The sequence below is a fragment of the Podarcis liolepis genome (genome assembly GCF_965112155.1).
Source record: "Podarcis liolepis genome assembly, chromosome: 6".
Lineage (NCBI taxonomy): Eukaryota > Metazoa > Chordata > Lepidosauria > Squamata > Lacertidae > Podarcis > Podarcis liolepis.
Window position 1 is genome coordinate 46,615,811 of NC_139559.1, and position 15,661 is coordinate 46,631,471.

Below are 15,661 nucleotides of genomic sequence, written 5' to 3' on the forward strand. Positions count from 1 at the left end.
ATTCCTCGCAAGAAAAGGGAAAAGTTGACAGCTATGCACCTGAAAGGAGTTTGAGAACCTCATGTCTAAGAGGCTTGACCATTTTACTTGTAGAAGGGTCTAGCCCATGCAGAAGATAGACAAGTAATAAAGTAAATAAATTGAAATGTCAATCTCACATTTTCTGCAAGGTTCTTCCCCCATTTTTATTCTCACAAGAAGAACCCCATGAATGTAAGTTAGACTGAGAGACTGTGACTCTGTGAGCTTTGAATCCTGTTCTTCTTCTAGGTACTAGTCTAGCACTGTAACCACCACACTGCTAGTTTTCTTTTACTGCATTGAGCACTTTCTATATTCCTTTCTCAGCTTGAGACACAGTTTCTCAGCCTTACAGAAAAGCAGCATGTGGCCAGTACCCAAACCCAGGAGCTCAAACAAACCAACATGGCCCTTGAGGTCCAGCTACAAAAAACCCTCAGTCAGCTTCAAAAGACCCAAAGGCAACTGGATTTCATGAGGGGTAGAGTATCTCAGTTACACAAAGAAGAGAGGTAAGTCCTAACCACCACAGTGTCACCTTTTTTGGGGGGTGGGGAAGATACACTGTAGAGAACCCCTTTTGTAGCCTAACTTGTGGCAGCTATTTCTTTTGAAGGCTTTCCAACGTTCAACAAACTAGCTTTGATCTGGTGGAAAAGAGAGTGGCTTCCCCAGATACACTTGCACTGGGAACTAAGTGTTGCATCCTCAGAACACCTACGGCCCCTGACATTTGTTCATTCTATCCATTAGTCAGATTTGATGATGAGGTAAAAGCAGAATAGCTCAGCAGACTGGACTATTTGCTGCCCCTTGGAAAGGTTGGTGGTGGTTAGGCTATTTTGGCCATTGCTTCTATCAGGGATACCTCTTTCTGAGGTACACCTCTCAAAAGATGTCACTTTTCCAAAAAAGCTACAGCATAAATTGAGTGGAGCAGTTCCACTGTCCCTCACAGCCCCCTTGAGATAACATGAACTTCCTGCTTGCCCTGTCCCACTTCCTGTTGGTACCATTCCATTTCCTGTTGGCATCCTGCCATCCTCAATATATGCCGTTACACGCATTGCAGCACTATTGCTGCTACTAGGCTTGTGCCCCTGTAGAAGCAACTCATTTTAGTATACAGGGACAGTGACCATGTATCCCTTCTTTCCTTGGCAGTGGCAGATTGCCAGAGGAAGTCTCTGTCAAGACTGCTCAGAGTCAACAGGTACTTCTTAATTGTTCACCTTGCATCCTTTGTCAATCAGAACTGACCCCCCCCCATGGGGTGGCACCATAATTAGCAACCTAAGTGTTGCCCTGGAAAGGCTGCCTAGCTATGAGTACTGTATATTAATGCATCCGACATAGTGCTTTCAACCAGCAGGTAGGATTATGGGAGAATCTAAGCTCTCATGGGCCCTGGGGATAGTATCTAGCACCCTACATGTATAGTAGCACCATTAGAGAAATCTGGTTACATTAAATCAGGCTTCCCCAAGCATCTGTTAACCAATGTACATTTTTTTCTTCTGAACCGAAATTGGAGGCACACTTCACTCAAACTATCCAAAATGATTAATGCAACACAATCCTTGTGCATATTTACTTGGGAAGTAAGGCCCCTTAAGTTCAAGGGTGTGTGTAGAGAATTGCAACCTTAGATAGCGCTCCTATGCACACTTACCTGGGAATAAGTCCCACTGAGGTCAATGGGGCTTCTATTGGAGTCTTTTATATAGTAATTGATTTTATAAAACTTATATACCACTTGATTGTAGAAAACCCCCTCAAAATGGTGTGTAGACATGCATAGGGATTTACAGAGGTAAAAGAGACCAATTTTCATTAGAGGCTATCTCCCATATCTCTGCATGAGTCAGTGTTCTGGACATGCCTTCTGTGCACTGCAGATAGAGGCAAAACCAGAGCAGTGACTTGTGATGAGATTCAACAGGCAGCCTCTTCTAAGTGTGAGTGATTCAGTTGCATGTCTGTATCAGGACTGACCCAGTCTCTCCTCCCCCCACATGTGTGATTAGAAATAGGCAAGGCCAGTGCAGTAGATCATGCAGAGATTCAACAGGCATCCTCCCCCATAAGTGGATACTGAAATTGGTAGTAAGTGATCCTTATTTCTTTTTCTGCCTTTATCCCATTGTGATTCTTCTAAGGGTCATCTGAGTGCAAATGAGATGAGCTCCTCTGAATTGGTAGGAAAATTTGGATACAATCCACTGGACAGCTCTGCTCAGAAGTAAGTACCAAATACTCCTTTAATACATTTAAGTGAGGAATGCTAGTGGCAGCGGTCTTCGTTGAAGCTGGGTCCATGCTCTGGCACTGAAGCAGTTACGTTATTTCTATCTGCAGCCCTGATATTCTCATGACCTTTCACATACGCCGCACCCAGAAAGCCAAATGCATGTTTGAAAAGTATCCTGGGGCCAAACGGATTAGATTAGATCAGATTTAATATTTGTAGGCAGCTTTGCCAATGACAAAGCTGATCTCAAAGTGGTTCAAGAACAATAAACAGAGCTTCCCCCACTGACATTCCATCATTAGACAAATAATAATAATAATAATAATAATAATAATAATAATAATAAATAATGTCCCACCACATTACCAAGACATTGCCATTAAAGGGTTGCCAGCCCCAAGGTGAACCCAGTACATTCATTTGTTTTGTCTGCCTAGCTCTTGAAGAATGCCTCAAAATTAACTTTGGCAGAATTTTTAGCTCTCCCCCATAAAATCAAAATACTGCTTATCAGTGGATTGTAAGAAGAGCCGTGGAAACAGACAGAGTTTAGAGTACGGTTGATCTTGAAGATTCTCATATTCTTTAGCGGTTTAATAAATGCCCTGTTACCTCATTTTTGTGGAATGACTCTTAGTTTACCAACACGTTTCTCTTTGGCCTTTTGATATACATTACTGCTTTCATCCCTCACTGTGTTTATAAGAAGAAACATGCATGTTAGAAACAGATATACTCAGTCTTTACTCTGCGAAAGCAGCAAACATAAGAGCCCAGAAGTCTTGCTGGTGGATGAGTTAGCATTTCATAGGCCCATGAGATCTTGATGTTCTCCAGCAGGAATTGTGCGCTACTAAGGCCTTGTTTCTTACTTTCCTTATCTTGTACTGAATGAGTGCTGCTCTATCTATCATTTCCCCATAGGGCACCTGGTGGTGTGGCATCAATGGCCAAAGCCGACTCAGAATCTAGAACTACTAGAGTGATCTCCATTGAAGAGGATCCTTGGGTAGACTCCGTTGTAGAACCAGAAAAATATTTCCCACAGGAAGTCGTGGACCAAAGCTCTTTGCTTAGAGAGCTGAATGATGCCATAGCAGCAGTAAACAAGGTGTCTGAATCATCAAACAATCCACAAATAGATAACTTTGGTTTTCAGTTCTTGGGCCAAATTAGAGAGAATGGAAATTCTCAGCAAAGAAAAATGCAGGAAAAAATAACTCCATATGATGCTAGCTCCAGAAACCACGATCTGCAGAAGAGAAGCGCTGAGGCTCTTCCTGGTCGAGCTTCATGGCAAAGAGATTCTCTACTTCAAGAAAGACTAACTTGTGCTCCGGAGGTGAAGAATGCAAACATCTCTGAGCCAAGAAGGGAAGTCAAAACTCTAGAGTCAAAGCAGAGAGGATGTATTCTTGTTCCTGAAGTGCAGTCTTCTGTTTATAAAGAGTTGACAAGTCCAGCCGGTGACTATAAAGAAGACTCGATGCAAGGAAAGACTCTCATTTTAGAACAGGCAATCCAACTTCACGAGCAAGTTTTAAAGTGCAGTGGTATCAGCCGGACTCAATGGCCACCTGCAGATTCTGAGCAGAGAGTGGTAAAGCAATCTCCAGAAATTAAAACATCAGAGAAAAAGATACCTGAGACTCAACACCCATCAGTGGAAGATACGCCGCCTGCTCATTCCTCACCCAGAATAGCCTTACCCAAGTTGGATGAAGGATGTGAGCCAGAGATCTCCGTTTTCCAAAACCACCAGTTAGAGAATATGCTCCAACCAGAGATGCAAGCACAAACCACGGAGGGTCTAGAAGTAACATTATCAGAAGACAAAAGAGAAGGATGCATGGATTTGCCAGGGTGTAGGAAGAATCAAGAGGTCAGGGTAGAAATGGATGAGGAAACAAATGTCAAAGCAGAAGCTGCAGACTATCCAGTGGATGTGGATGCAAAAGAAACTTCTAAAGACACCGCAGCTGTTTTCTTTTGTCCAGACCACATGTATAATGTGCTCTTTGTTGGAGACTCTAATGTTGGCAAAACGTCTTTTTTACACCGACTGCAAGATGATTCCTTCGATGCAAATATGACTGCGACTGTAGGTATGAATCCATCTTTCACCAGCAGGTAACAAAAGACACTGGGTTGGCTTTCCTATTGGAGCCAATTCCTAGGGGCCAAGGGGGCTTTGCCCCCCAATAAGATATTTGAGGGAGCCAGGACCCCCCAGATTGATGGGGATTGCCATTCAAATGGTGTGTGTGCACTGCATCATGCGATCAGTTATGCAGGACGGGGCTTACCTGCCCCCCATATTTTATTCAAGTTGGCACCCCCACCCCTAGGCTAGATGTGTTTTTATTTCTAAGGCTCCTAGCCCCATGGGGTGTGTTGTCTCTGTTCTAATCTCAGTGAGCATTTGTGTATATTGGATATACAATATAACACTCCAATATTAGAGATTGACCTGCATTTTTCTTATTGTTGGTATTATTTTGCTTGAAGTTTTACTTTTGAAAAGAATATCACCAGAGATATTCCATTATTTTCCACAATTGAGCATGGTTTTCTTAAAAGAAAACATTCACTTGAAGGTAAGAGCATGGTTTTAGAATGAGAGGAACCAAGTGGGAGTTGAGCGACTGATTGTCTTGTAAGTCTGTTGCAGGCATCTGCATAACCAAAAGCAAATTAGAAGACATAATTCATTTTCCTCCCCTATTTGGGGCTGGGAAACACCACCCAGATCATTGTTTGTCTGCATATGCAAGGTAATTGGTCCTAGGGCGCATTCTAAAGGCATGCAATGTCATAACTTTGCTTAAGCTAAGTAGGTATCGGTCCGGTCAGTGTCTAGATGGGTGATTGCCTGGGAACAATACACCCACTAACTTGGGTTCTGTGAAGACAGGTGAGACATAAATGTAACAGAATTGAAACAAATAAATACCGTATTTTTCGCCCTATAGGACACACTTTTTCCGCTCCAAAAATGAAGGGGAAATGTGGGTGCATCCTATGGGGCGAATGCAGGCTTTCACTGAAGCCTGGAGAGCGAGAGGGGTTGGTGCGCACCGACCCCTCTCGCTCTCCAGGCTTCAGGAGAGCCCCAACGCCAGCCCCACAAGGTCGGGGGACAGAGGGAGGCGGAACGCCGCCATCCCGCTGTCTCCCGAAGTGGTTTGGAGGCTGACGGCGGGGAGAAGAGCGCTTCTCCCCGCTGCCTGCCCCACCACTCCTGGGACAGCAGGGAGACGCGCTGCGTCTCCCTGCTGTCCCCGGACCTGATCTCCAGGTGGGCGGCGGGGAGAAGAGCGCTTCTCCCCGCTGCCTGCCCCACAAGCTCCAGGGACAGCAGGGAGACGCAGCTCGTCTCCCCGCTGTCCCTGGACCTGATCTGAAGGCGGGCGGTGGGGAGAAGAGTGCTTCTCCCCGCTGCCTGCCCCACAAGCACCTGGGGGGGAAATAATTTTTTTTTTCTTTATTTCCCCCCCAAAAAACTTGATGCGTCCTATGGGCCGGTGCGTCCTATGGGGCGAAAAATACGGTAGTTCAAAGGGTTTTTTTTAAACTCTCCCTGTGTTAAGACAACTACCTCCAAAGCCTTGCTAAGCAGGCAAATACACTGAGTCATACCAAGAATCAGCTCCAGCTTTTCAACAGCCCTAGGGCAAGATGTCCTTGGTGGGCTCTCTTCCCTGAGTTAGTCTACCTCCTTTGCTGTCCCATCTCCCTCTGGGCTCACATTTGCACAACCGCCCAGAGAGAGAATGCAAAGCCAACTGAAGGATGCTGCTCTGCCTCCTCACTCTTGTCGCTTCATGCATGCTCAGAGAGGGGAGCGACAGGAAGGACTAGAAGTAGCAGGGCTAGTAGGAGGCTCTGGGGTGACAATGATCCCCCTGCAAGGGCCTTTGCCTTGGCAGATGCCCAGCTACGCCTACTCCTGATGCCTGACCTCCTCTGTCCCACCCCAGGCCCTGTCAGTAAGTTAAATTTAACCAAATGGCCACAAGGGGTCCCAATCCCAATGTAATTTGAGCCATGTAGAAATTCAAAGGACTGCAGCAGGAAGAGTATTTTTTATCTTTAGGGCATTTCCAGCTCATTTCCTCCTAGCGTGGCCTTTTTTTATTTGTATGAAGGTTAGTCAACTCTAAAATAGAAGGAAGTCAAATCCATTACTCTGTGTCAGGTTTTACACCTGCAAAATTCAGATAATAAAACTGAACAAGTTTCTCAGTGTTCTGCTACCTTTGCTTTTATTAATCTCCCCAAAATTCAGGGATGGAAGTGCTAGAGCCCTGCTGCGTTTTATTCTTATCAGTACAGTTCCAGCTTGCGCTTTTCAGCTCTTTGAAGTGGTTGGAGATGTGAAGTGAACTTGATTGTAAATGGCTCCAATGTATCCCTTAGGAATGGACTATCGAATCAAAAACCTCTTTGTGGATAACAAGTGCTTTGCTTTACGCCTGTGGGACACAGCCGGCCAAGAAAGGTAGTGTAAGGTGCTGCATCTAGAAAAAGAAAGAAAGAAATTATAAAAATGTTGCAGAAAAAGTACACATTTCTCCCCAAAACAGGTACCACAGTATCACCAAGCAGTTCTTCCGCAAGGCTGATGGAGTTGTATTGATGTATGACATCACCTCAGTACATAGCTTTGCAGAGGTGAGGTACTGGATGAATTGTATCCAGGTAAGGAGAACAACTCTCTTCCATTATTGGTTGGCTTTTGTTTTCCCTGCTTTAGCTCTTGGTGATTGGGTGATTGCATTGTTGAGTTTGGACAATGCAGTCCTGTGTGTGTTTAATGAGAGGTAAGTCTCACTGCATGGGTGGCACTGTGGGTTAAACAACAGAGCCTAGGGCTTGCCAATCAGAAGGTCAGTGGTTCAAATCCCTGCGACGGGGTGAGCTCCCGTTGCTTGGTCCCTGCTCCTGCCAACCTAGCAGTTCGTAAGCACAAAGTGCAAGTAGATAAATAGGTACCACTCCGGCGGGAAGGTAAACAGTGTTTCCGTGTGCTGCTCTGGTTCACCAGAAGCAGCTTAGTCATGCTGGCCACATGACCCGGGAGCTGTACGCCGGCTCCCTCGGCCAATAAAGCGAGATGAGTGCTGCAACCTCAGAGTCGTCCGCGACTGGACCTAACTGTCAGGGGTACCTTTACCTTTACCTTTTAAGTCTCACTGCATTCAGTTATGTTTTCTTCCAGTAAAGGTGCTGAGGATTGCAGCCTAATCCACCTCTCTGTGGTGTTATTCCCATGCCATGGGCTTAGCCAAGGGGGGCAAGGAGGGGCAGCTGCCTTCCCAAATCAATAAAAATACATAGCTATCCGAGGTTCTACCCCGCCACCAACAAAAGGCTTGCTTCCCAAAAAACACCAAAAATCCTGGTTATGCCCATGTCCCGTGTGGCTACAACTGCGGACCTGATTAATGCTGAGTCATCATGAGATACATTTGCTGACTCGTTCTTGTCATGGAAGTTGCAAACTAGAAAAATCCGTACTGATTTTTTTAGTATATATGCTAGAAAGTGCATGATTGGTAATTAAAATAGCAAAGGGTCCATGATTGTTAGAACTAACAGATGCTGGAAAAGTACAGATGCTGGAACATACATGAGTGCTTTTGCTTGGCTAGAATGTCTCACTGAACTGCAATAATGCCTTTTTTTTTTGTTTGTGTGGATGAAGGATGGAGAGTTTTGTGTGTGTAGAAACTTCTGGCTTTTGCATGGTTGGAATGTACTCTACTATACAAACGTAAGAGTCAGATCTGTTGCTATGCCCATTCTTGCCTCTGGCCACACCCACCATGGCCATGCGGTCCCCAGAAGGTTGCTCAGAAAGAAGTGTGGCCTTTGGGTTGAAAAGGGTTTCCCATCCCTGGGACAGAATGTTGAACTTAAATCAAATGCCTTAAATCAAATCCTGGGCAAGAAAATTCCTTCACCCATAAAATGGGGGCCATTCCTGGTCAGTCTGACCTTCACAAGACCGTTATGAAGTTTTATTTATTTGATTTTTTTTAGTCACTTTTCTACCACAGAGTGACCCAAAATGACTTAACGTTAAAACCAATTGAAAACACCAAATATATTTTTTTAAAAGCACAAATTTTTAAACAGACGCAACAGATCGGGACTTACTGATCTCACTAAAAGAGGCCACAATACCACCCTTAAAATTAAGAGCCATGAGGTGGGTAAAGAGAAGAGTCTTTGCTTGACACCTAAAGAAAAAGACAGCACTGAATAGAGCATTCCACAAGTAGGGGCCACCACTGAAAAGGCCCAAGCTCATGTTGCTACCCCCCAAACCTCTTGTATAGGGGGCAGGTGAAAAAGGGCTCAGATGATGACTGGATTTATGCCAGGATATGGGGAGAGGCGATCCTTGAGACCTGAGCAGCATTAGGCTTTATAGGTCAAAACCAGCACTTTGTATTGATCCTGGAAACAAATTGGTAGACTGTGCAGTCCTGCTAGAATTAATGCTATATGTTTAGACTGTCTGCCCCATAATTCTATGCCACAGAATTCTATACCATCTGCAGTTTCCAAACCACTGTTTAATGAAATATGGGGAAGATTTTGCCTATTCTAAGAGATATCGCGACTCAGGTATCTAAAATATGGGTGCAAAAATGAGTTGAGAGAAGATGACCTCTCATATTTTCAACGTACTTTGATTTCCTTAATTGTCAGGAACTAGGAAAGATTATTTTGCAGCCTATCCTATTTGTAGCCTCTGTAGAAATGCAATAGACGGTCCTTTATTGCTGTCATTTTGGCTTCAGCTCATATTTGAAGAAGCATGTGCGTTTCTTCACAGGAAGGAGCAGAAGATGGAGTTGTTATCCTTCTGCTTGGTAACAAAACAGACTGTGTTGCAGAAAGAAGAGTCTTTTCAGAGGACGGTGCATACTTGGCCAAGGTCTACCCTTAAGTTTTCCTCTTATCTTTGTAATTCCTTCTCCCCTGAGTTTGGCAAACCAAAACAAAGTCAGAATAAATTAAAAGTAATATAATGTAGTGCTGCTTTTGAGGTTGATTGATTTAGGCCAGAGGCATAGGAAAAAATCAAATGCACATATATGACTCATGTGTTTACCTATGGCTTGGAAGTGACCACAAAATCATAATGCTCTCTTCCTCTGATTGCTTTTTTGCTTCTCTTAACTAAATCCAATTGTGCTTAACGACATCAGGATGTAGGAAGAGCCCTGTGGGATCAGGCCCCAAGCCCGTTTAGTCCAACTTCCTCTTTCCAACATTGGTCAACCTACAAGGATATTAGCTTAGTAGAACTGTGCAGCTTGTGATCCTCAGCAACTTAGTTGCAAGGATCACATGGATTCTTGATTACCAGTTGTAGCTGACAAAAACAACATTTTGAGGGCAAAAACCACCACACAGTTAAGAAACAAACTAACATGCATGGATTTTTACTGGGTGGGTGGAGTTGCCATTAAGATGGTGGTCAGGAGTCTTGGGACCTCATCAAGAGATTCTGATGCTCTGGTATAGGTGAACACGTGGGGTTTGCAGGGCTCATTCCGTGTTTTTCTCCATAGGCAATGGCATGGGGGGGGGGGGGACAGCGACAGGCTGCCTTTTATATCTTTTTTAGGGACGCATGTGGCTCTGTGGTCTAAACCACTGAGCCCCTTGGGCTTGCTGATCAGAAGGTCAGTGGTTCAAATCTGCTCAATGGCATTTCCGTGCGCTCTGGCACGCATCAGGGTGTCCCGTTGCACCAGAAGCGGTTTAGTCATGACCCAGAAAGCTGTCTGACAAACAGCTTTTAGTTGGTTCCCTCGGCCTAAAAGCGAGTTGAGTGCCACACCCCATAGTCGCCTTGGACTTAACTGACCACAGGTCCTTTACCTTATATCTTTTAAACCATGCACCTTCATCTGAGTCTTGACTCTTTTATGAAGAGGTAGGATAACTTTGATGGAGAAGTACACTGGACTAGTATTTTGCACTCCATGGGCATGGATCCTTCCCACTCCCCCTGACAGCTCACTCAACATAAGCCTTTGCCCAAATGTCATGAATAATTTGCTCTGTCTGTGGATATGCAGTAGCAAAATTTGCCAAGATAATTTGGTCAAAGATGAGATGTCAGGGGTAGGATGGATCTCTACAGCAGGAATAGAGTCACGTTTGATCATGTTCATGGTAAAAATGTGTAGCTACGAGGTCAGGTGGTGGAGCTGAAAGTTGTTGTGTTTCCCCAATTAGGCATAATGTTTTTCAACTACCACTGCTTTAAAGGATGTGCATTTGTTTGTTTTGCTCTCATATTTTTTTTGCCAGGAGTATGGACTCTCATTTAATGAATGCAGCGCTGCCTTAGGTCAGAATGTGACTGAATCCATGGTCAAATTGGTAAGGTGGGTAACTGGTGGCTCTTCAGCAAATAGCATGGACTTGGTGTGGCATGGGAGCTGCAGCAGACGGTGTGGTGGGGCTGTGTCATTCACCAGGTCTCTGTACAGCTGAGTTGATTCAGCATACTGGGACTCGGAAGAGGAGGGGTGCATAGTGAGGATGGCATGGTGCAAACCTGCTGGCAGGAGTGCCAGATTGGCTCCACTAGTGTGTTTGCACCATGCCAAACATGCTGCCATCATGCCTCTTCCTCCTTCCATCCTGGTGCAGTCCAGAGACTCAGCCAAATGGAGGTACACTGCTGGACGGGAGTTGTTTTGTTTGCCATGAACAGCAGCACAGACAATAACCAATGTAGTCACACAGTCATTATAACAGCAATAGATGAGAACATCTTGAGGGGAAAATGTGTTTTCCCAGGTACCAAATATACAACACCAAACATTCTACAAAGGGATGATGCAGTAAATTATTATGCAGAAGTTTTTCTTCCGAATAGGAATTTTGTAACACAATAAATAGCCCATCCATATTTCAGTAAACTGTTTTTAAGGATTGCCTGAATGTGATTGAAATTGTACCTATGTTCACACAGAACACTAAACCTGGGTTTAGAGGTACATGGGTGACTCAGCTTCCACAAGCCCAACATTGGCCTTACAGTGAAGCGTTAGGAATGTAGGCTGTTAAATCTTTTGCACAACCCATTTAGTCCACTTGCAAAGTGCTCTTCTCATTCTACCCCTCTTCCGGTGAACAGACCACACACTGTTAAGTAAATTTTAAATGCTTTATGAACAAAACATTCCAAAGGTCAGATTCATGCATTTATGCAAGCAGCAGTAGGAGAACAAAGGCAGAATATTCTTGGGTAGAAAATACAAATACGGTGTTCCAAATATGAGCTGTAAGCCTGGAGCTTGCTTAGACACATCTTCCTTAGCCAGTGACGTGGTGCAGAGAGAGAGGGAACAGGAAGAGAAGACTTCACTTCCTCCTTCACTGGAGAAGAGGGGGTGTAACCTAGCTGAGTCTAGGAAACTAAATCTGTGGTCTTTACCCCTTCTTGCACCAACTAGCAGTCATGCAGTTATGTTTGACTGCAATTTCCCACAAAACCATGCTTTAGCATTGTGTGAACACAGTGTGAGAGCTTCTGAAAATCCTCTAGACTTGAGCAAAATACTTAACATGTTTCCCTCTATGTTTATCATGTCAGGTTGCTGAAAACTCATGAAGATAAGTTCAAGCAGGAGATTTTGGAGCTTTCAGCGCCATCTGGAAAGAAAAGAGGATGCTGCTCATAACCAAAAGGCAAAAGATGAGATGTTTAAAGCTAATGGCTTTCAACAGATCCTTATGGCTGTTATGCGGTTAGACATGTTTTGTCCCCCCTTGAGTCTGGTGCTCAGTCCACCTTATATAGAATGGGAACCTTGCCAATTTACATTGGCCAGATTTTACATTGGTGTCCCAAGGCAGCTTTCAAACCTTATATCCCTCCAGATCTGTTCTTTGCTCTGTAAACTTTCTTGACAACAGGCCAGAGAAGAATCTCTAGTTCATTCCAGTAATTTCCGCCTCCCAATACCAAGCTAGTTGCTATAAGCAATTATCTCCTGAAAGATGTGCCTTATTATGCCAATCAACAAACATATTCTGATTCTGAACAAATTAGTTGTTTTCTCCTTCTCTTTTCATTCTTATATAACTCTGTAAGCTTTGCATATTAATACACTTTCAATTCCTACGCTGTCATGGTTGGTAAATTCTTTCTCAATGTTTTGTGTAGCATGATTTTGCTGTTAACAGAGGGGTGGTACTTGGAGTAAAGCCTTAGAAGCTGATCTGAGGGCACAGGCAGGTTCATATAGGACAAAGCACTCACTAAAGCACATGGTCCTCAACAGTTTTACAAATATTTTAAAATAATAAGAATAATCAGTATAGATTCACTTTTAGAAAAAATGTAAGTATGTGGTATTCAAGTTAAACAAGAACAGTTGCAAAGCTATAATGTTTTCAGCTGGAAAACTGTAATGCAGAGCATTCCAAACTGTATGTAGCAACACGTTAATGTGTCGGCTGCAGTGTGTAGGTGTGTTGTGCGAACACTCTTATAAAGGGTTAGTTTAACCTCTGGTTTGCTAGCAAAACTGAATTACTGTGCTGCGAAATGATGCATGTCTAAAAAGTGTGTCACCAACATTAAAAGTTTGGAAAGCTCTACTGTAATGTTATACGTTTCCAAGCACAATTCAAAGTGTTGGTGTTGACCTTTAAAGCCCTAAACGGCCTCGGCCCAGTATACCTGAAGGAGCGTCTATACCCCTATTGTTCTGCCCAGACGCTGAAGTCCAGCGCCGAGGGCCTTCTGGCGGCTCCCTCACTGCGAGAAGCAACGCTACAGGGAACCAGGTAGAGGGCCTTCTCGGTAGTGGCGCCCGCCCTGTGGAACACCCTCCCATCAGATGTCAAAGAGATAAACAACTATCTGACACTTAGAAGACATCTGAAGTCAGCCCTGTTCAGGGAAGTTTTTAATGTGTGACATTTTAATGTATTTTTAATCTTTGTTGGAAGCCGCCCAGAGTGGCTGGGGAAACCCAGCTAGATGGGCGGGGTACAAATAATAAATTGTTGTTGTTGTCAGATCCCCTGCTCCTTTCTACCACCCTTTGTTATTCCAACATCCATGTATAGCTGGGGTGCTGCACATAGACAAAAAAGGTTTCTTGTAAATGCTATTTCAGTCATGCACAGAAGGCGGCGCTTTTCTTGCTTCTAGCTACCCTTTTCCAAAGGGATATAGCAGAAGGTGACTGTCTTACAATTGCTTGATTTTCTCCGTAAGATGGCAGCAAACACAATTTAAAATTCACCATTGATTGTATTAACAAGGTTGGGTCAATCTGAATTTCTTCCAATTTGAATTTCTTGAAATCTGTAAACAACTTAAAAATCAACAACGGTGAAATTAGTTTTCTAATGAAAACAGCTGTTTATAAGCAAATTCCACAAGTATGAAGAAAATCCACATGCTAATCATAAATCAGCCTGTAAACAAGAACAAAACACTGTGTTCAGTGTCTGTTCAGAGATAATGACAATAATTGGAACATAAATAGTGCCAAGTATGCTGCATTTTAAATATTGTTTTGCTTATAATAATAACTTGTCTCTCGACTCTGCTACAGCTTTGGACTTGCGTTTGCAGGCTCAAAGATTAAAATATCATACCATCTGACAGGAAACATCAGCTTAAAAAATATTCAGCTTTGTGGCTCTAAAATATTTTTTGATGACAAGGGTGCTATTTTTGTGGTCATCATAGATTCCCAACTGGGAAGTGAAAATTCTGCAGAAATCTGGCCCTCAAAGGGAAATGAATAATAAAGTAATTAAAAGAAATGTGAGGGGGCAGCCTTGGACCCTCCGTTGGAAAAATCCCTGGGATGTATTTTTTTTTTTAAAGTCTCCTGGAATGCACCCTCCAACCCTAAGGCCAGGATAAAGATGTTAGGGCAGGGGTAGCAAACATGGTGCCCTCCAGATGTTGTTAGACTCGAGCTCCCATCAGCCTATTTAACAATCAAGGATAATGTGAGTTAGTACAACAATATCTGGAGGGCACCACATTGGCAATCCTTGTTAGAGGCTTGAACAGGCCACTAAACTCTTCATCCCCTCCCTGCCAACTCAATCTCTTTTTCTTTTTCCAAACTTTTTTCCACTTCAACTAGAGCATAGGAACTTCAGAGGGAGTATGCAGTGTGAAACATGCTATCACTTGTGGACTGAAAGAAAACAGAGGAGCTTTATCATATTGTGTTAACTGGCCTAACAATTCCTGTGTTATCAACTGTTTTATGGTTTAACTGGTTAATTGTGTAATTATTATCACTGTACTCCCCCCCCACTGCATTTCATTCCCCTTTGACCTCACTGTTTATAATTCCTCCCACCCCACCCCATCCCATACCTGCAAGTCAAGATAACAATTTCAGCTTCCAATAAAATGGACTGTAACACATGCAAGTGTATTCTATTGTGTTAGTCTTTAAGATGCCACAAGCCCTATGGAAATCTCAAGATTCTGTACAGCACAGAAACATAAGAACAGTCAGTAGCCCATCTTGTCCAGCATCCTGTTCTCACAGTTACCAACTAGATGCCTGTGGCAAACCAGCAAGCAGAATTTGAGCAGAAGAGCACTCATCTGTCGTGTGGCTTCCAGCAACTGGTATTTGGAAGCATTGCTGCCTTCCGACCATGAAAGCAGAGCATAGCCATCATGGCTAGTAGCCATTGATGGCACCATGAATTTGTCCAATTGTCTTTTAAAGCCATCCAGGTTAGTGGCCATCACTGTCTCCTGGGCTAGCAAGTTCCATAGTTTGACTATGCACTGTGTGAAGAAGTACTTGAAACCACAGGTACTTGGGTTTTTGTTTTATTTTTACAAATATATATATTTCTGCTTACTTAGGGATTCCTAGGAGTATATAGAAATCACTACCTTCTTTTTGGGTGCCCCAGTTTTCCTTGCAAATAGACATGCACTCAAGCACCTAATGAAGGGAATGAGGATGGTGGTTCTTAGCTATAGCCTACTTTCCTGAAATGACTGAATGAACGTTGAGGAAATCGCTAGGGAACCTGTTTGAAAATGTCATCTACCAACCCTGCTACACTATGAGTCCAGGGCTGGCAATGAAGACTGCAGTTCCATGGCTCTTACTACTTGGAAGTAAGCCCCACTGAATTCAGTGGACTTAACCTCCACATACAGTATTTTGCATCAGGTTTGGTCTCACAGAAGCCATCCTGGACGACATTCTTACAACTGTTCAAGAAGACAAGTAGTGCAAGCCGATTTGTGTCTGCCCAGAAGTAACCCCCCCCCCAAGAGTTCAGTGTAACTTCCTCCCAGATATCTAGCTACCTATCCATCTGGGACGAAGCCCCTTCATTCAC

General features: G+C 43.7%; 1 protein-coding gene across 3 annotated transcripts in view; it reads left to right on the plus strand.

Annotated features, from left to right (window-relative positions):
* The window catches only part of RAB44 (RAB44, member RAS oncogene family), a 39,455-nt gene extending 24,741 nt beyond the window's left edge, over positions 1–14,714 (plus strand). For all 3 annotated transcript variants that reach the window (XM_083509382.1, XM_083509383.1, XM_083509384.1), the window contains 9 exons: positions 349–533; positions 1,186–1,234; positions 2,181–2,263; positions 3,197–4,377; positions 6,692–6,773; positions 6,859–6,973; positions 9,120–9,221; positions 10,610–10,686; positions 11,904–14,714. In XM_083509382.1, the coding sequence (XP_083365508.1) occupies positions 349–533; positions 1,186–1,234; positions 2,181–2,263; positions 3,197–4,377; positions 6,692–6,773; positions 6,859–6,973; positions 9,120–9,221; positions 10,610–10,686; positions 11,904–11,991 (1,962 nt within the window). In that variant the 3' untranslated portion in view covers positions 11,992–14,714. The remainder of the gene's footprint in view (positions 1–348; positions 534–1,185; positions 1,235–2,180; positions 2,264–3,196; positions 4,378–6,691; positions 6,774–6,858; positions 6,974–9,119; positions 9,222–10,609; positions 10,687–11,903) is intronic.
* Positions 14,715–15,661: the final 947 nt, after the last annotated feature.